Raw genomic sequence first — 20,547 nt, forward strand, 5'->3', positions numbered from 1 at the left:
CTTCCTCAAGAAAATGGAAAGAGAGGAAGTTAATAACTTAATGGGACATCTCAAGCAACAGAAGGAAGAACATTCCAACCCCAAACCCAGCAGAAGAAAAGAAATAACCAAAATCAGAGCAGAACTAAATGAAATTGACAACAAAAGAATTATACAACAGATCAATAAATCCAAAAGTTGGTTTTTTGAAAAGATCAATAAAATAGATAAACCTTTGGCCAACCTAACCAGGAAAAAAAGAGTAAAATCTCTAATTTCATCCATCAGAAATGGTAAAGATGAAATAACAACAGACCACTCAGATATTCAAAAAATCCTTAACAAATACTACAAGAAACTCTACTCTCAGAAATATGAAAATCTGAAAGAAATTGACCAATACCTGGAAGTATGCCACCTTGCAAGAGTTAGCCAGAACAAAGTGGAAATGTTGAACTGGCCTATATGAAGTTCTGAAATAGCATCAACTATCAAAAATCTCCCTAAAAAGAAAAGCCCAGGACCAGATGGCTTTATGTCAGAATTCTACCAAACCTTTAAAGAAGAACTAGTACCTATACTACTAAACCTCTTCCAAAATATAGAAAAAGAAGGAATATTACCCAACACTTTCTACGAAGCCAACATCACCTTGATCCCCAAACCAGGGAAAGACCCAACAAGAAAAGAAAATTATAGACCAATATCACTAATGAATATTGATGCAACAATACTCAATAAGGTCCTAACAAACAGAATACAACAACACATCAAAAAAAATTATACACCACGACGAAGTGGGATTTATCCCAGGGTCTCAAGGCTGGTTCAATATACATAAATCTATAAATGTAATTCAGCACATAAACAAACTGAAAAAGAAGGACCATACGATCCTTTCAATTGATGCAGAAAAAGCTTTTGATAATATCCAGCATCCCCTCATCATCAGAACACTTAAGAAAGTTGGTATAGAAGGGACATTTCTTAAACTAATAGAGGCCATCTACAGCATACCCACAGCCAATATCGTATTGAATGGAGTTAAATTGAAATCATTTCCACTTAGATCAGGAACCAGGCAAGGTTGCCCATTGTCTCCATTGCTCTTTAACATTGTAATGGAAGTTTTAGCCATTGCTATCAGGGAAGAAAAGGCGATCAAGGGCATCCACATAGGGTCAGAAGAGATCAAACTTTCACTCTTCGCAGATGATATGATCGTATATCTGGAAAACACTAGGGATTCTACTACAAAACTTTCAGAAGTGATCAAGGAATACAGCATTGTCTCAGGCTACAAAATCAGCACCCATAAATCTGTAGCCTTTATATATACCAACAATAACCACGCTGAAAAAACAGTCATGGACTCTATTCCTTTCACAGCAGTGCCAAAGAAGATGAAATATTTGGGAGTATACCTAACAAAGGATGTGAAAGACCTCTACAAAGAGAACTATGAAACTTTAATAAAAGAAATAGCTGGGGCAGCGCCTGTGGCTCAGTGAGTAGGGCGCCGGCCCCATATGCCGAGGGTGGCAGGTTCAAACCCAGCCCCAGCCAAACTGCAACAAAAAAATAGCCGGGCATTGTGGCGGGCGCCTGTAGTCCCAGCTGCTCAGGAGGCTGAGGCAAGAGAATCGCGTAAGCCCAGGAGTTAGAGGTTGCTGTGAGCCGTGTAACACCACGGCACACTACCCGAGGGTGGTACAGTGAGACTCTGTCTCTACAAAAAAAAAAAAAAAAGAAAAGAAATAGCTGAAGATGTTAACAGATGGAAAACCATACCATACTCATGGCTGGGAAGTATCAACATTTTAAAATGTCCATACTACCCAAAGCAGTATATAATTTTAATGCAATTTCTATTAAAGCTCCATTGTTATATTTTAAAGATCTTGAAAAAATAATACTTCGTTTTATATGGAATCAGAAAAAAACTTCGAATAGCCAAAACATTACTCAGCAATAAAAACAAAGCAGGAGGAATCACGCTACCAGACCTGAGACTGTACTATAAATCGATAGTGATCAAAACAGCATGGTACTGGCACAAAAGCAGAGAAGTAGATGTCTGGAACAGAATAGAGAACCAAGAGATGAATCCATCTACTTACCATTATTTGATCTTTGACAAGCCAATTAAAAACATTCAGTGCGGAAAAGATTCCCTATTTAACAAATGGTGCTGGGTAAACTGGATGGCAACCTGTAGACGATTGAAACTGGACCCACACCTTTCACCATTAACTAAGATAGACTCTCACTGGATAAAAGATTTAAACTTAAAACATGAAACTATAAAAATACTTGAAGAAAGTGCAGGGAAAACTCTTGAAGGAATCGGCCTGGGTGAATATTTTATGAAGAGGACTCCACAGGCAATTGAAGCAGTATCAAAAATACACTACTGGGACCTGATCAAACTAAAAAGCTTCTGCACAGCCAAGAACACAGTAAGCAAAGCAAGCAAAGAGCCCTCAGAATGGGAGAAAATATTTGCAGGTTATACCTCCGATAAAGGTCTAATAACCAGAATCCACAGAGAACTCAAATGTATTAGCAAGAAAAGAACACATAATCCCATCTCAGGTGGGAAAGGGACTTGAAGAGAAACTTCTCTAAAGAAAACAGATGCACAATCTACAAACACATGAAAAAAAGCTCATCATCCTTAATCATAAAGAAATGCAAATCAAAACTTCTTTGAGATATCACCTAACCCCAGTAAGAGTAGCCCATATAACAAAATCCCCAAACCAGAGATGTTGGAGTGGATGTGGAGAAAAGTACTTCTACACTGCTGGTGGGAATGCACACTAATATGTTCCAACTGGAAGGATGTTTGGAGAATACTTAGAGACCTAAAAATAGACCTGCCATTCGATCCTATAATTCCTTTACTAGGTTTATACCCAGAAGACCAAAAGTCACAATATAACAAAGACATCTGTACTAGAATGTTTATTGCAGCCCAATTCATAATTGCTAAGTCATGGAAGAAGCCCAAGTGTCCATCAACCCACGAATGGACTAGCAAATTGTTTTTTTGTGTTTTTTTTTTTTGTTTTTTTTGTGGTTTTTGGCTGGGGCTGGGTTTGAACCCGCCACCTCTGGCATATGGGACCAGCACTTTACTCCTTGAGCCACAGGCACCTCCAGGACTAGCAAATTGTGGTACATGTATACCATGGAATATTATGCAGCCTTAAAGAAAGATGGAGACTTTACCTCTTTCATGTTTACATGGATGGAGCTGGAACATATTATTCTTAGCAAAGTATCTCAGGAGTGGAAGAAAAAGTATCCAATGTACTCAGCTCTACTATGAAGCTAAATTATAGCTTCCACATGAAGGCTATAACCCAACTATAGGACAGGGCTATGGGGAAAGGGCCAAAGAAGGGGAAGGGGGAGTTGTGGAGGGAGGGTAATGGGTGGGGCCACATCTATGGCGCATCTTAGAATGGGTACAGGCGAAACTTACTAAATGCAGAATACAAATGCCTACATATAGTAACTAAGAAAATGCCATGAAGGCTACGTTGAACAGTTTGATGAGAATATTTCAGATTGTATATGAAACCCGCACATTGTACCCCTTGATTGCACTAATGTACACAGCTATGACTTAACAATAAAAATAAATAAATTAAAAAAATAAAAAATAAAAAGTTAAAAAAAAAAGAAATTTACCCCAATAAAACAGAAGTCTTAAAAGCAGTGGAAAGATTATCAAAGAAGTAAAAGGAAGTAAAGGAAATACCAGTTGTGCTCCTGGCCTGGAGAAACAATCTGAAAAAATAGTCACCACTTAGGGGCTGCAGAGAAAATGTCCCAAGGAAGAAGGCAGAATTAAGGTAAGTCAAGGAAGTAAGGCGCAGAGACATGGTCTAAAGTCTTAGGAAGTTTTCTAACTGCCTATATCAATTCCAGAGATGGGGGAGAACTGGAGAACTGGGTAAGGAAAAGAATGAGTGTTAGAAGGAGGGACAAAACATGTCTGGGAAGAAGAATGGACTTATACTTTGGGTACTGATTGCAGGGATTAGAGAACATGGACTGGATGTCCATTTAAGGGGAGTGGGCATGGACCGACTAGTCAGATGGCAGGATGATGCTATCCCAGGGCTCCAGACTCCACATGGTGATTGACCTGCCCTTCCCCCTCTGCCCCATGCTCCTACCTGCTACCTGCTGCTAGTCTCCTCCAAGCCCAGTCCACCTCTGCGCAGTTACTCATCCTGGTTCCCTAATGTGTTCAGTGACATCTAGTCCAGGGTTATAACCTAATTCAGACTATATTTTGGTAATCCTGAGCATATTTATGATCTGGCCCTTTACCAAAACAAACAAAAAAAAAACCTTTGGCTGATCCTAATCTAAATCATCAAATTCTGCATATCTAAATGAACGCAAGATCTGCAATGCATTTTTTTCGTTCAGTTAACTTAGTAATTACATTCTTTGAAATGGTTGCAAAAGTGTTATTTAATACAAGCAAAAAGTTATATCCAAGAAGTGGCATTTAATAATGATTTCTAATATCAGAAAATAAGTATCACATACTAGAATAGTCCAAGTCCTATGTATCTCCTCCGTGAAGGCTTTCCTTCTGTACTATCCCGGTTCTCTAACTGGAGCAGCTGTACTCTGAGTTCCAAATTTAACACTTAATTGAGCATTATGCTTTTAGTAAACAGCACATATGTGTTTCTCATTATTAAAGTTGTGTGATCATCACAGAATATTTGGAAAATACAGGGTTTCCATAAAGTTAGTGTGCAATTTAAAATAGTTGCATATAGAAAAGCTTACACGAGAAAATGTAAATTATTCATCCTTTTTCCCATACATACAAAAGTATTATAGTATTTTGGTGAATACATTTTCTGTCTTCTTTCCGTGCATTTTCAAATACAGAGATACGAATAAACATGTATTACAAAACAGTGATCATACAGATACCTCCTTATATGAGTATACACAAATATTTATAACTACTTCTCTCCTGTTAGGTATTTAAGAAATTCCAAATTTTTCACTCTTGTAAATAATTTGTCATACAAATCTCTGATGATTTCCTTAGTAAAGGTAAACACCATCTTATTTTTCTTTGCCCTAATCAACTCAGTGTGTGACAGAGCAATCTCCTCAATCTATTATCAACTCCTAGAGGTCAAATTGTAAAACATATTAATAAACAAGGAAAGCTAAGGCAAACAACATGCATTTACTATCATCAGCTAACAGTTCCATGGTAATTTAAAAATTCTATTTGTTCTTTCACTGCAAGTTGGAATCTGAGAACAAAATTGAGATAATAAATATTATACTTACAAGACTAAAGAGGAAAACAGGTTCACATTTATCTCTAAATGGCTGCAAAGCCACAACATTGTCAGCTTCTGCCTGAAAAATATATATATGTGTGTATATTTGATAAAATAACAGAGGAAACTATAGCCAAGTCATCTGAAACACTTACTTCAAATGATGCAGAGTTACATGCAATTTTCAGGTTTACTGCACCATTTTCTGGGCATGTTTATAGTTGTTTTAAAGATCAAATTGCATACTGGTAATTCTAGTCCTGCATGATTTGGCCTCAACCCAACCTCCCTGTTTCCCTTTATGGTACCAAGCTTGCAGCCAAACTCACCTGTCCATCTTTTCTGTCCTCAGTGGCTGGTTCTGCCCTTACTAACCCAGCTCGAGTGTCCTTCCCCCATCGAGTCTGTCTCACCCCCTCCTGCTGTCCACCATCTCTTGTTTCACACACCCCCTCCCTGGTCACCTGTGTCTCCTTCCCATACTCTGCTCTAGACACATGTGGGCTTATGACATGTACTTTGTTAGAAGAGGAGCTGGGTGCCTAGATGGGGAGTGTTTCAGATCCACATTTGTATCTCATCCCTCCCTCAGTGTCATAGGATCTTATATTAAAAGGAGCTTCCCAAATGCTTCTGGAAGGAATTGGTTTTAAATCTTAAATTCTTTGATCTTTATGTTTGAAATCATTAAAAAAATTCATAAATTGCAATTTGTCCTAAATCGATTATAAACAACTACACATGAAGTAATGGTGCCCTCTTTTATAATAGAACACAGCCACTGAATTTTATGTGTGTGTACATATAGGTGGGTGTGTTTGTATGTGCGCATATGTGTGTGTGTGTGCTTAATATTAGTCTTTTTAAAAGGCAGAAAAATATTTTAGGATAATTTTAATAGGTAACCAACCTCATGACATTTTATATTTGGATTTGGGTCTCTTTCCTTGGTTTAGCCGCAGAAAACAAAATGTCCAGCAGAGGGCTGTTCACAGGGAGGTCTGGAGACTTAATTATCTTCTTTTGCCTTTTATGGGCTGGTTATATCATAAAAACAGCATCAGTCCACATGAATATGCTGTCACTGAGTGAGTGCAGACATAAGAGAAAACATCCAAGGACACTGCATGCGCTTTTGTTAAATTCAACGCAGGCTGCCCTTATGCATAGGACATATTTTGGAAAGGCTCCACTGGTGCTTCCCGGTGCAATAGGTACATTAATGGACCTGGCTCCTATGGAGCAGGTTGAGGAATTCTGTCTAGGTGGGGTACTGCTGTGGGGATGGAAGGAAGCACTGTGTCCTCACACAGCATCCCTACTTCCTCTGGGCTGCTCTGAGCCGTGCTGAAACGGGATCCCAACCAACGGTGTCATTTATTCTCCTTCCACGTACATGTCTTGGCCTCCACCACTGAGCACAACCCATACACATACCCCTGTTCTTCCTACTCAGATCCAATAAACAAGAGGGATTTAATAGCTGGCCTATCAACCTTCCTGGGAGCACAGCATCAACCCCTCTTCCCGCTGGCTTGAGGATGTTTTACTGTACTTTCCTGTGCCCAAGTTCCCTACCAGGGAGCCTGAGAAGTGAGAGAGGCCTGCCTTCTTATTCTTTCCCCATGGGCCCCAATTTCCTATTAAACACCCAAGTTTCCCACGACTCTTAACCTGTGTGAACTTGCACTTCTGGGACAAATATCCCACATGCCAACCTCTAGGATTTATAAGAATTTTCTGATCCTGGAGCTTCTGTGATCCATCTTCCAGCAGTTGGACATTTCTGATACTGTGTTTAACTTTTTATGCCAAGCCTTGTCAATTGCACATGGCGACACCCTATAGGACCTATTTCCTGCTCTCTGAACCTGGTTTTTCCTCCCTGCCAAAAAGCAAATCTAGAATCATTTTCTATTTCATTTCAGGTGATCCAGATTCTCCAGAGTGAATGAAGCAAGTTGTTACAGAATCTTACCTTTTAGAAATCTACGACACCAGGCCAGGCATGGTGGCTCATACTGGTAATCCTAACACTCTGAGAGGCCGAGGGAGGTGGGTTACTTGAGCTTAGGAGTTGAAGACCAGCCTGAGCAAGAGTGAGACCCCATCTCTACTAAAAATAGAAAAACCAGCCAGGGTTTGTGGTAGGCACCTATAGTCCCAGCTACTTGGGAGGCTGAAGCAAGAGGAGTTCTGGAACCCAGGAGTTTGAGGTTGCTGTGAGCTGTGACACCATGGCACCATGGCCCAAAAAACAAAAACAAGAACAAACAAGAAAAACCTTTCAAGACCAAGATAATAAGAAAATAAGCCGCAGACTGGGAGAAAATATTTGCAAAATAAATATCTGATAAAGGACTTTTATCTACAACATACAAGAATGCTTAAAGCTCAACAAAAAGAAAACAACTCAATTTAAAAATGGACTGAAAATCTTAACAGACACTTCACTGAGGAAGATAAAGAAATGGCAAATAAGCATATAAAAAAGGTGCTCTACATCGCATCAGACGGCATCAGGAAAATGTAAACTGAAACAATGAGCTATCACTACACATCTGTGAGCATGGCCAAAATCGAGAACACTGACAACATCAAATGCTGGCGGGGATGGGACACAACAGCAACCGTCATTCATCGCTGCTGGGAATGCAAAATGGCACAGCCACTCTGCAAGACAGTGTGGCCGTTTCTTTAAGACAAAACATAGTTCCATCATATGATTTAGCAATTGCCCCCTTGAAATTTACCCAAGGAGCTGAAATCTTACGTCCACACAAAAACGTGAGCATGGATTTTTATAGCAACTTTATTCCTAATTGCCAAAACTTAGAGAAAACCAAGATATTCTTTAAGTGAATGTATAAAGAAACCAAGACACATTCAGACAATAAGTACTATTTGGCACTAAAAATAAATGAACTATCAAGTCCTTAAAAGGCGTAGAAGAAACAAGTGTATGTTACTAAGTGAAAGAATCCAATTTAAAAAGGTTACATTCTGTATTATTCTGACGATACAACAATCTGAAAAAAGCAAAACTACGGAGAGCCTCAAAGTCTGGGGAAGGAAGTGATGCGTAGGTGGAAGATAGAGCATTTTAGGGCAGTGAAACTATTCTGTGTGATTCCATAATAGTGAATACATTTGTTAAAAGCCATAAAAATATAACCCCAAGAGGGAACCTATGTAAACTATGATTTTGATAACCAAAGTATCAATATCATTTCATCCCTTGTCACCATTGTCCCAAATGTACTCGTATGATGCAAGATTTTGTTGGTGTGTGGGCAAGATGAATTATGGGAATTCTCTGTACTTTCTGTTCAGATTTGCTGTGAACTTACAACTGCTTTAAAAAATATTTATATATTGCAATTTTTTTTAATTAAAGAAAAAAACCTTATTTCTGCTAATGTCAATCCTTTCACTCGAGATGAAAGGATCGCCCCTTATTTTCTTGAACAGAAAGACAATAAGAGGTGAGTTTCTAGGTTCTAGACTGCTTATTCATAGCCTTGAACTAAGGAGAAGAAGTCCTGTTAAAAAAAAGTGTTTGCAGAAGGAGATGAATAGTCAAACACAAGTTAAAGTCAATAACAAATTCATTCTAAGGTCTGGATGGAGGGGCATTATGCAAGCCTTGAACCCAAGAGAACACACAATGGGTTAAGGCCGTATGTCTGCATTAGGGGCTATGTGTTTTAGAAATAAGAAGTGAAGATACATAAACCGCTGTTGCATCTTAGGTGTGGCTGGCTTAGGTATACTTCTGTCCAACAAAAATAGACAATTACTCCACTTCTATACTTTATAGTTCTCTGGTACCCGCTTTAAAAAACTAAAATGAAACAGGTAAAAATAATGTAATAATATATGTTTACTCAACCTAAAATATCCAGAATATTATCATTTCAACATATAATCAATGTAAAAATTATTGTGGGATATTTTACATTATTTTCCCATGATTTCCCACAAATCTTTAAAAAGCTAGCATGTATTTTACATTAGAGTATATCTTAGTTTGTACACTAAATGTTAATTGTAAAGTTAATTGTAAATAATAGATCCTTACTCAGATTTAATAACCCTTACAGTCAAAAAAAGTAGATTCACATACCCAAGTTGAGCCACACTTTAGAAGGTTTTACAATAACTGAATTGGGTACCAGTTTTTACATTTAAATTTAAATTCATTAAAATTAAAAAATTCAGTTCCTCAGTTGGACTAGCTATGCTTCATGGTGGCTACCATATTAGATAATAAAATTCTAATTACTGGATAATTTGGTGTGGATAAATTAAACAATTAATGCCACTGAGTCAGTTAAGTTTGGTTACAATATTTTAATCCCTTGTCACATCTGGGAAGCAAATAAATGAGAGGAGATAGCCAGCAATGGAAAATTTGGGGGTAGGCACTACTCAGTGATATCCAGTAAGCAGAACTGCAGCCCTTATTCTAAGGAACACACCCTGAACAAGTGGTCAGGTGAAAGGAACAGGTCAATAAACAGGTATCCATGTGCGTACTTTCCTAGTATTCACAATCATGACAAATAATCTCAACATTATAAGAACTAGATAGAAATCCTATTCATTCTCAGATTGGTAGGACTTAATATATAGCAAAACTGCCAAGTTAACATTATCTATTTTGAAGAATTGACAGGCCATTGTGACACAGCAATACTTAACATATTAGAGGTTACTTAATCAATCAAACAAGAAAACAATGGTTGAATGAAAATGACATCCTTACAACAACAAAGTGCAGAATTTCTTCTTCATTTAGTTCGTTTCTCAGTTTTCTGAATAAAGCTTGTATTGCTTTGCAGGGTCCACACCAAGCCTGGTAAACATCAATCACTAGAAGACGAAAATGGGTGAGAGAGCAGAGTCAGTCCATCTGGAACAGCAGCCTTCCTCAATGCTGGGGCTAAGCCAAAGGTGTGGTAGGAGCTCATGATCTAGGCGGGGGTGGCATTCTAGAGGCACAGAGTATCATGAGGTGCTCTCGGCCAAATCCTGGGACTCAAATAACAGAGGAGCCCCGTACCTGTTAAGCCTTTATTCTGCAACATCTCATCCCACAGGCTTTGACTATTGATGACTGTCTGCACAAAAGGAAAGCACTATGAAAGGTCCTCAAGCATCAGTGCTCCCAATAAACAATTGTTGATACGTCAGACCTACCTGTAACTGGACTTCTCGCTTTTTGCCAGCCATTTATCCACTATCATATGAAAAAAGGAACAAAAATTTTAGAAAAAGAAATGTAAATAATATTCTCTTTATGCATTCAAATAGCATCTTAATGTACTGTTGAAATTTTCCTCCACAAATATTGGATTGTGCAGTCTCACCTTTGCTAGAGAGGGGAGCTAATGTCAGGACTATTGCATGCAGGGCTCTGTGCTAAATGCTTATAGCTGCCACACGAGAAGTTTGAGGGTTTAGCTTTTAAATACTGTTTGCTTGTTTTCCTTTAAGTAGGACGGAGTGTTTTCTTTATTTCTATACTTCATTTGCATGCATGTCAATTTTCTATGAATGGATCCTTCTGCAGTCCTTCTTTGGATCTGCCCACTTCAAGGAAACTCAACATTTAGAACAAGGGCCCTAGGGTGTTCTGGAAAGCAACAAACTGTCTACAGGTGTTAAATCAGTGGGGCCCAAATCCCCTATTCAGTGTTATCCAGGACCCTGCATGGTGTGAATCTGATGGCCTGTGGGTGACAGCAGACACTTGTATACAACAAAGGGATGACACCAAACAAGACTGCATCCCAGCAAAAGTGCTGAATGCTCTGACAAGCCTTACACAAAACAGATCCTCCTCTAGGGACATTTAAAGAAAAAGAAGGACTCCCTCACTCCAGGATATAAATCAACTGTCTTGCTGAGGCCTGGGACCATAAATTCCCAGTACCTGGGGTGCTGGGCAGGGCGGAGCTGAAGTTGGCTGGGCTTCTGCTGGGCTTTCTTCCCACGCTGCTCCAGCTACAGGAAGAAGAAGGGTGCTTCGCCTGGCAGGAAAGATGAAAGCTATCAACGTTCCCTCCAACCCTCCACCTGGCCCGCGAGCCCCAGCTGCCCCACCCGTGGGCCGCGGCGCAAGGCTTCTGCCCCGCCAGCGGGTAGACCTGGGCAGCAGGCAGAAGAGCAGCTGGTCCCTAAAGCCCTCTACGTCTTCTGCCACCACATCGAATGGGGCCGTTTCTACCTCCACAAGACTCCTTTCCTTCAGAGGCCGTCCGTCCTCCCATCAGCTCCTCTCTCTTCCAGGGTGCGCTCCCCACAGCGCAGAGCTACTGGTATCTTTCACGGGCTTCGAAGCTTTCCATGACTGGCCATGCTTAGCAATACAAAATGTAAAGGGTGTACTCCTCAAACTGAAGCAGAAGGTTCTCTGAATTCTACCCTGAGCCTTTCTCTCCAGCTTTGTCTTCAGCATCTACTCTTGTTCTGGGGAGTGGGGGCGGGGCTATTTAGAAATAATTTTGGACCTCTAAAAAGATTGCAAAAATTGTGCGCAGATTTCTCAGACACCTTTCCTCAGCTTCACCTAAGGCTAGCATTTCCCCTAACCATACTACATTTATCCTGGAATCCATAAAACTAACACTGGTCTAATATTTAACTACTCTACACATCTTTTTCAAATCCAATTGAGAGTACTAGTTGCCCAGAATTGACTCCAAGGACAAATGCTCTGAAAATGTTGATTGTATGAAAATGTATTGATGTTTTATTACAGGACAGTCTAAGTTATAAATGCCAAAAAGCCTATGAGAGATGATGCTTCTGAAGGGACCTAATACGTTGCTTTGCTTTGCTTCCTGCACATATTTGACTTTATGTTTAAAGATTCATGAAAGGCACTCTGCTATACTGACCCATCAATTTTTGCCCCTCATACATTACTATCTATGGTGCCCAATTGTTTTTTCTTGGAGCACAGGTTTATTAATGTCCAATTATTTAATTTGTATGTTCTCAGGACCTTTAAATATATATGAAGACCCAAAGAAGAGAAAATGAATTTCAGAATTATTTTCAATTTACTCTCTTCCTCTTGAAGCCTTCTCGGGTGCTTGGTATGAAGCATCAGTACATAAACACTCAACAATTAGATAGCAAGTTAGTGCATATAGAAATAACATATATTCTTGACATATACATGAACTCTTTGATGAGGATAAACATAACTCTTGGTTTTAAATTTAAGCAATCTGGGCTGGGTAATTAAGTGAACTATAAAGAAAATAAATGGTTTAGGGACTTGCTTTACACTCATCATTTCATTAGAGATAGCAAACTAGCCTTCTATTTAGGAGAATTTTATATAACTTTTTCTCAATTTCTCCTGTCACCTTTAGATCAAAATGCCAGCTCCTGAATTCCAACTCTGAAAATCACCTGAATAATAATACTGAAGAAGATATTTGCTTTTCTCATTGTATATGAAACTAAGATACCAAAAATAATGAAAACTCATAATAATAAAAAATCAGACTGAATATACCTAATGCTGTTACAACCGATTGAGAACTGAAAGATTGATGGGTTTGGTTGAGATAAAAATTTTATGCAGTTTCTACATCAAGCAAATCTGCTGACCTAAGATTAATCAAAAATAAGCTTTGCACATCCCTGCCTACCTACTGCCACAAGGACTGAGAAAGTTGCAATAATCTAAAACAGCAGGCATCTCTTTGCAGTCCAGGTACCGAGTGAATGTTGTAATGCAACATTTCCTGCTATATTTATGGGAGATCAGAAGTCTTACTAAATAAGAAAAGCAAGTGTGAGACAGTGGAAGAATTCACTTGTGACATCATGAGAGTCACAATTAGTGGTATGCCGTAAATGTTAACAACAAGCTCTCTTGGAAAACATATATATAATAGATGTAAATTATGTTACACACAAGTGACAAATAGTTGTAAAATACACAAAACTCTGTTGAAAATTTCACATAGGCAATTGATTTTTATAGAACATTTTCCTTAATTTTTGCCAAGATTTTATATCCATAGCAAATTTATGGCTGTAATTTATTCATAACTTTCCAGATCCGGAAGATAATAAATGTTTGTTTATTACTTGATTCAGCAAAGGAGTTCTTCATGTCATCATGAATGTGTATAGTTTCAATAGGAAGGTTGATGGATATTTAATTTATGTTCATTTATATTCACAAAGTGAAACAATGATATATGTTGGAATTTCACCCATTCATCAATGACATGAATGAGTTCTTGTTGAATCAAATACAGCTAACCACCTCCCTACATTGACCACCTCCATAAGTTGATTTAATTTCCATAGATTGGGCATGTCCCACATATACAGTAGGTCTAGTTCCTTATGTTGACCTCCTCTGTACATCAACCACTTTGTTACAGTTCCTTGGGTGGTCAACTTACAGAAATTCTACTATAATCATTTGCAAATACTGGAAGACTATTTCTCACATGAGGGATACTTTTTAGAATGTAACTACTACGGATGAAACATACTGTAAATTTTACTTATCATTAATGCATGTAATTAACAAAAGAATAAATTAAGTCCTGATTTGTAGCATTTTCAGATAGACTTCCATGGTGCAAATACTCCTGCCATAGTCAATTTCAAGTTACCAGCATGATGTCACTAATAAAAAAAGATAATGCACTAGCATATCGTTATATGATTTTTCACATAAATACACAATATATGTAAATAATCTTAAGAGCATAGAAAATAGTAAAATGTTATAAAGTAATGAAGCAGTCATGCATTTAAAATATTTTGTTCTAAATATAAATAATTTTTAGTTCATAAGATTTGATTCTTTACCATGGTTGTGATTAAAATCACATTGCAAAGCTCCTGCAAATTTAACAATTGGTTCTCATTAGCTGATACAAGCTAGTTCTAAGACAATACTGGATAACAATCTCAAATGAAGCCCTATATGAGAACAGAGATAGGAACAGAATTAGCAGAACTTTAAGATGAATACAGCATGAAAATCCAGAATATGAGAGAAGCAAACAATGGGAAGAGAAGATAGACTTGCACAAGAAGAATAGCACCAGATATCTGCCATTTCATAAGATATAGTTTTCAAAGCACATTTGATCAGCAGCCATGTGTAGGTGAATAAAACCAAGAAAACTTAGTGCTGTGTTATTTAGCAAATAACAAATATTTATATCATTTGAATAAAAAAATTAACAACAGCAATGACAAAAACTACATAAGGCTTGAAAAAATACTAATATTAGTCAATATAATATGAAGAAGAATCCAAGGGTTCTTCTTTGCTAACACAAAATGTTTTATACTATGAAGTTCTAAGAACTGCTTTAGCAATATCCCACAAATTTTGATACATTGTTTTATCACCATTTTTTTAAATAAATTTGAAATTTCCTTTATGTTTTTTTTTTCTTTTACTATGGATTAGTTATTTAGAAGTGAGTTCTCTAGTTTCTAGATATTTGAGAACTTTTCTAGGTCTCAGTTTTATCATCACTGATTTCTCATTTAATTCTGCCATGGTTAGAGAACATATGTATTCTGTTAGATTTCAATATTTTTAAAACCACTAAAACTTTATATTTAATGGTCCAGCTCATGCTCTACCTTGGTAAACTTCCAATATGCACTTCAAAAGAATGTGTATTATAGAGCTGTTGGATGCAGTGCTCTACATATATCATTTGACTTAAGGTAACATTATTATTCAGATTTCTTGGGATTTTTTTCTTATGTAGTTGTTCTAATAATTAAAGAGATATGATAGAGTTTCTATAACTGTGGGTTTTATATATCACTCCTTTTAGTTCTGTCAGGTTTGTTTATACATTTTGCAGTGTTTTTTTAGTAGGAACATATGTCCTTCTGATTGTTTCATAGTCTTATTAAATTGACCATTTATCATCATAAAGTGTTCTTCTATAATAATCCTTGCCTTGAATTATGTGGTGGGCTAAACTTAATATAGTTACTCTATTACATTTACTGTTTCTCATCATTTTACTTTCAATCTATTTATGTTTTCATTTTTAAAGTGTATATCTTGTGGATGGCATATAGCTGGTTCTTAATTTTGAATTCAATCGCTGTCTTTTTTATTGAAGTATCTAGTCCATTTACGTTTAATGCAATTATTGATATAGCCATATGTAGAACTTTCTTTTTTCTATTGTATCATGTTTTTGTAGATGTCTTATTTTTGTTTAACTAAATATTTCTTAGTATTTCATTTTAATTCTTCTTTTAGTTTTCTAACTGTATCTTTTACATTACATTTTAATCATTGCTCTAGAATGTAAAATATGTACCTATAAGTTAACACTACCTGTGCAGAATTAATATTGAATTTATTTAGGTATAATGTAAGAAACACTTAACACTATATTTTAATTTATCTCTTCCCCATCCTTAATATTATTTTTCTCCAATGCATGTATTTATATATTATAAACTCATCAATAAAGTGCTATAATTTTTAAATGTCATGTTTCTAGAAAATTTATATACATATGACGCAAAGAGAGAGATTTTATAGCAACACACTAACTGAAATATTTACACAATTTCTGTCTCTCTTCCTTTATTCCTACACATTAGAGCTGCAATTTGGTATTATTAGATTTGCAGCTTGGAGAACACTTTAGCATCACTTGTCATACAAGTATGTAAGCCTTTTAAAGACAATTTCTCTCAGTTATGCTCATCTAATAATATGTATTTATTTTGCCTTCATTTAAAAAAACATAGTTTTACAGATGCAGAATTTTTGCTTGACATGTTTTTCTCTCTTCCTTCAGCAGCACTTTGAATATGGTTTTCTATAGTATGGTGGCTTTCGTAGTTGCTTATGAGATATTAAGTCATTAAAGTTATTGTCTCCCTCTATACAATGTGTCTCTATTTTCTACCTACTTTTAAGATTTTTCTCCTTAATTTAGATTTCAAAAAAAAATTGCTATAATAAGCCCAGGAGTGGTTTTCTTTGCATTTATTCTACAGGCTTTTGTTAGATTCACGTTAAATTTTTCCATCCAATATTAAAAGTTTTAGATCAGGTCAGGTGAACTGTCTCACATCCATCATCCTAGCACTCCCAGAGGCCAAGGCAAGAGCATCACTTGATCTTAAATTTTGGGTCATTATTCTTTCTAACATGTTCTTTGCCTGCTTTCTCTGTTCTCAATCTTTTATTCTTATTACATATATGTCAGACTGCTTGATGTTATCTCACATGTCTCTGTACTTCTCTTTAGTTTTCTTCTTTTAATTTGTTCTTTGGGGTGGATGCCATATAGTCATCTATTTTTAAGTCCTAAGTCCTTTTGGGTCATTTGGTGAGCCTGTCCAGTGATTGTTTTATTAAAGTTATTATGCTTTGCATTCACAGTTTTCATTTTTAATAGTTTACATTTCTCTGTTGTGATTTCCTTTCTAGTCCATTAGTTAGCATTACATTTTTCTTAATTTTTCAATATTTTTTCTTGAATTTATTAAACATTTTTAACAGCTGCTTTAAAATCTTTTTCTGTTTAATTGTAACACTTGAGCCCTTTCAGAGAAAATTCCTATCCAGTGTCTATTTTTTTCCTGTGCAGAGGTCATACTTTTCTTCTTCTTTCCATATGTAACAAATTCTATTTTTTTAAAAAATGGACATTGTAAACAATGAGGTCAGCCTTGTCAGAACTCTGAGTTCTGTTGTGCTATTTTAAACATTACTATTTCATCATTTTAACAGGCAATTAACTTACATCTTTGGTCAGAAAATGCAAAATTAGAATATCTCCAAATATTCAGTATCTGATAAGAAGATACGCTTTTTATCTACAGTAGAACCTCCACAGTTGACCACTTCCCCACATTAACTACTTCCTTAACTTGACCTAATTTTCATAGAATGGACATATACCATACTTTTCAAACAAATAAATATTTCCTGGTGATAAAAGGATATATACCATACTTTTCTTTTTTTTTTTTTTTTTTTTTATTGTTGGGGATTCATTGAGGGTACAATAAGCCAGTTACACTGATTACAATTGTTAGGTAAAGTCCCTCTTGCAATCATGTCTTGCCCCCATAAAGTGTGACACACACTAAGGCCCCGCCCCCTCCCTCCATCCCTCTTTCTGCTTCCCCCCCATGACCTTAATTGTCATAAATTGTCCTCATATCAAAATTGAGTACATAGGATTCATGCTTCTCCATTCATGTGATGCTTTACTAAGAATAATGTCTTCCACTTCCATCCAGGTTAATACGAAGGATGTAAAGTCTCCATTTTTTTTAATGGCTGAATAGTATTCCATGGTATACATATACCACAGCTTGTTAATCCATTCCTGGGTTGGTGGGCATTTAGGCTGTTTCCACATTTTGGCGATTGTAAATTGAGCTGCAATAAACAGTCTAGTACAAGTGTCCGTATGATAAAAGGATTTCTTTCCTTCTGGGTAGATGCCCAGTAATGGGATTGCGGGATCGAATGGGAGGTCTAGGTTGAGTGCTTTGAGGTTTCTCCATACTTCCTTCCAGAAAGGTTGTACTAGTTTGCAGTCCCACCAGCAGTGTAAAAGTGTTCCCTTCTCTCCACATCCACGCCAGCATCTGCAGTTTTGAGATTTTGTGATATGGGCCATTCTCACTGGGGTTAGATGATATCTCAGGGATGTTTTGATTTGCATTTCTCTAATATATAGAGATGATGAACATTTTTTCATGTGTTTGTTAGCCATTCGTCTGTCGTCTTTAGAGAAAGTTCTATTCATGTCTCTTGCCCATTGATATAAGGGATTGTTGGCTTTTTTCATGTGGATTAATTTGAGTTCTCTATAGATCCTGGTTATCAAGCTTTTGTCTGATTGAAAATATGCAAATATCCTTTCCCATTGTGTGGGTTGTCTCTTTGCTTTGGTTATTGTCTCCTTAGCTGTACAAAAGCTTTTCAGTTTAATGAAGTCCCATTTGTTTATTTTTGTTGTTTTTGCAATTGCCATGGCAGTCCTCTTCATGAAGTCTTCCCCCAGGCCAATATCTTCCAGTGTTTTGCCTATGCTTTCTTTGAGGATTTTTATTGTTTCATGCCTTAAATTTAAGTCCTTTATCCATCTTGAATCAATTTTTGTGAGTGGGGAAAGGTGTGGGTCCAGTTTCAGTCTTTTACATGTAGACATCCAGTTCTCCCAACACCATTTATTGAATAGGGAGTTTTTCCCCCAAGGTAAGTTCTTGTTTGGTTTATCGAAGATTAGGTGGTTGTAAGATGTTAGTTTCATTTCTTGGTGTTCAATTTGATTCCAAGTGTCTATGTCTCTGTTTTTGTGCCAGTACCATGCTGTCTTGACCACTATGGCTTTGTAGTACAGACTAAAATCTGGTATGCTGATGCCCCCAGCTTTATTTTTGTTAGAAAGAACTGCCTTAGCTATACGGGGTTTTTTCTGGTTCCATACAAAACGCAGAATCATTTTTTCCAAATCTTGAAAGTACGATGTAGGTACTTTGATAGGAATGGCATTGAATAGGTAGATTGCTTTGGGAAGTATAGACATTTTAACAATGTTGATTCTTCCCATCCATGAGCATGGTATGTTCTTCCATTTGTTAATATCCTCTGCTATTTCCTTTCTGAGGAGTTCATAGTTTTCTTTATAGAGGTCCTTCACCTCCTTCGTTAGGTATATTCCTAGGTATTTCATTTTCTTTGAAACTATGGTGAAGGGAGTTGTGTCCTTAATTAGCTTCTCATCTTGACTGTTATTGGTGTATACAAAGGCTACTGACTTGTGGACATTGATTTTATATCCTGAAACATTACTGTATTTTTTGATGACTTCTAGGAGTCTTGTGGTTGAGTCTTTAGGGTTCTCTAAGTATAAGATCATGTCGTCAGCAAAGAGGGAGAGTTTGACCTCCTCTGCTCCCATTTGGATTCCCTTTATTTCCTTGTCTTGCCTAATTGTATTGGCTAGAACTTCCAGCACTATGTTGAATAGTAAAGGTGACAGAGGACAACCTTGTCTGGTTCCAGTTCTAAGAGGAAAAGCTTTCAGTTTAACTCCATTCAGTAAAATATTGGCTGTGGGTTTGTCATAGATAGCTTCAATCAGTTTTAGAAATGTGCCACCTATGCCTATACTCTTCAGTGTTCTAATTAGAAAAGGATGCTGGATTTTATCAAATGCTTTTTCTGCATCTATTGAGAGGATCATGTGATCTTTATTTTTGCCTCTGTTAATATGGTGGATAACGTTTATGGACTTGCGTATGTTAAACCAGCCTTGCATCCCTGGGATGAAGCCTACTTGATCATGATGAATGACTTTTTTGATGATAAGCTGTAATCTATTGGCTAGGATTTTGTTGAGAATTTTTCCATCTATATTCATGAGTGAGATTGGTCTGAAATTCTCCTTTTTGTTTGGGTCTTTTCCTGGTTTTGGTATCAGGGTGATGTTTGCTTCATAGAATGTGTTGGGGAAGATTCCTTCTTCCTCAATTTTTTGGAATAATTTCTGCAGTACAGGAATAAGCTCTTCCTTGAAGGTTTGATAGAATTCTGGAGTGAAGCCATCTGGACCAGGGCATTTTTTAGTTGGAAGCTTTTTTATTGTTTCTTTGATCTCAGTGCTTGAAATTGGTCTGTTCAGGAGGTCTATTTCTTCCTGGCTAAGTCTAGGGAGAGGATGTGATTCCAAATATTGATCCATTTCCTTCACATTGTCAAATTTCTGGGCATAGAGTTTCTGGTAGTATTCAGAGATGATCTCTTGTATCTCTGTGGGATCAGTTGTTATTTCCCCTTTATCATTTCTGATTGAGGTTACTAGAGATTTTACTTTTCTATTTCTAGTAAGTCTGGCCAATGGTTTATCTATTTTATTTATTTTTTCAAAAAACCAACTCCTTGTTTCATTAATTTTCTGAATGATTCTTTTGTTTTCAATTTCATTGATCTCTGATTTGATTTTGGATATTTCTTTTCTTCTACTGAGTTTAGGCTTAGATTGTTCTTCTTTTTCCAATTCCATAAGATCTCTTGTGAGACTGTTGATGTGCTCTCTTTCTGTTTTTCGAATGTAGGCATCTAAAGCGATGAATTTTCCTCTCAAAACTGCTTTTGCAGTATCCCACAGGTTTTGGTAGCTTGTGTCTTCATTGTTGTTATGCTCAAGGAAGTTAATGATTTCCTGTT

General features: G+C 36.9%; 1 protein-coding gene across 1 annotated transcript in view; it reads right to left on the bottom strand.

Annotated features, from left to right (window-relative positions):
- NME8 (NME/NM23 family member 8) overlaps window positions 1-10,550 on the bottom strand; it is a 53,100-nt gene extending 42,550 nt beyond the window's left edge. Inside the window, exons 1-4 of the mRNA XM_053553548.1 lie at window positions 10,518-10,550; window positions 10,381-10,438; window positions 10,084-10,190; window positions 5,323-5,394 (exon numbers count right to left, since the gene is read on the bottom strand). Coding sequence (XP_053409523.1) covers window positions 5,323-5,394; window positions 10,084-10,190; window positions 10,381-10,438; window positions 10,518-10,550 — 270 coding nt within the window. The remainder of the gene's footprint in view (window positions 1-5,322; window positions 5,395-10,083; window positions 10,191-10,380; window positions 10,439-10,517) is intronic.
- Window positions 10,551-20,547: the final 9,997 nt, after the last annotated feature.

This window comes from Nycticebus coucang, chromosome 11 (assembly GCF_027406575.1).
Source record: "Nycticebus coucang isolate mNycCou1 chromosome 11, mNycCou1.pri, whole genome shotgun sequence".
NCBI classification, from domain to species: domain Eukaryota; kingdom Metazoa; phylum Chordata; class Mammalia; order Primates; family Lorisidae; genus Nycticebus; species Nycticebus coucang.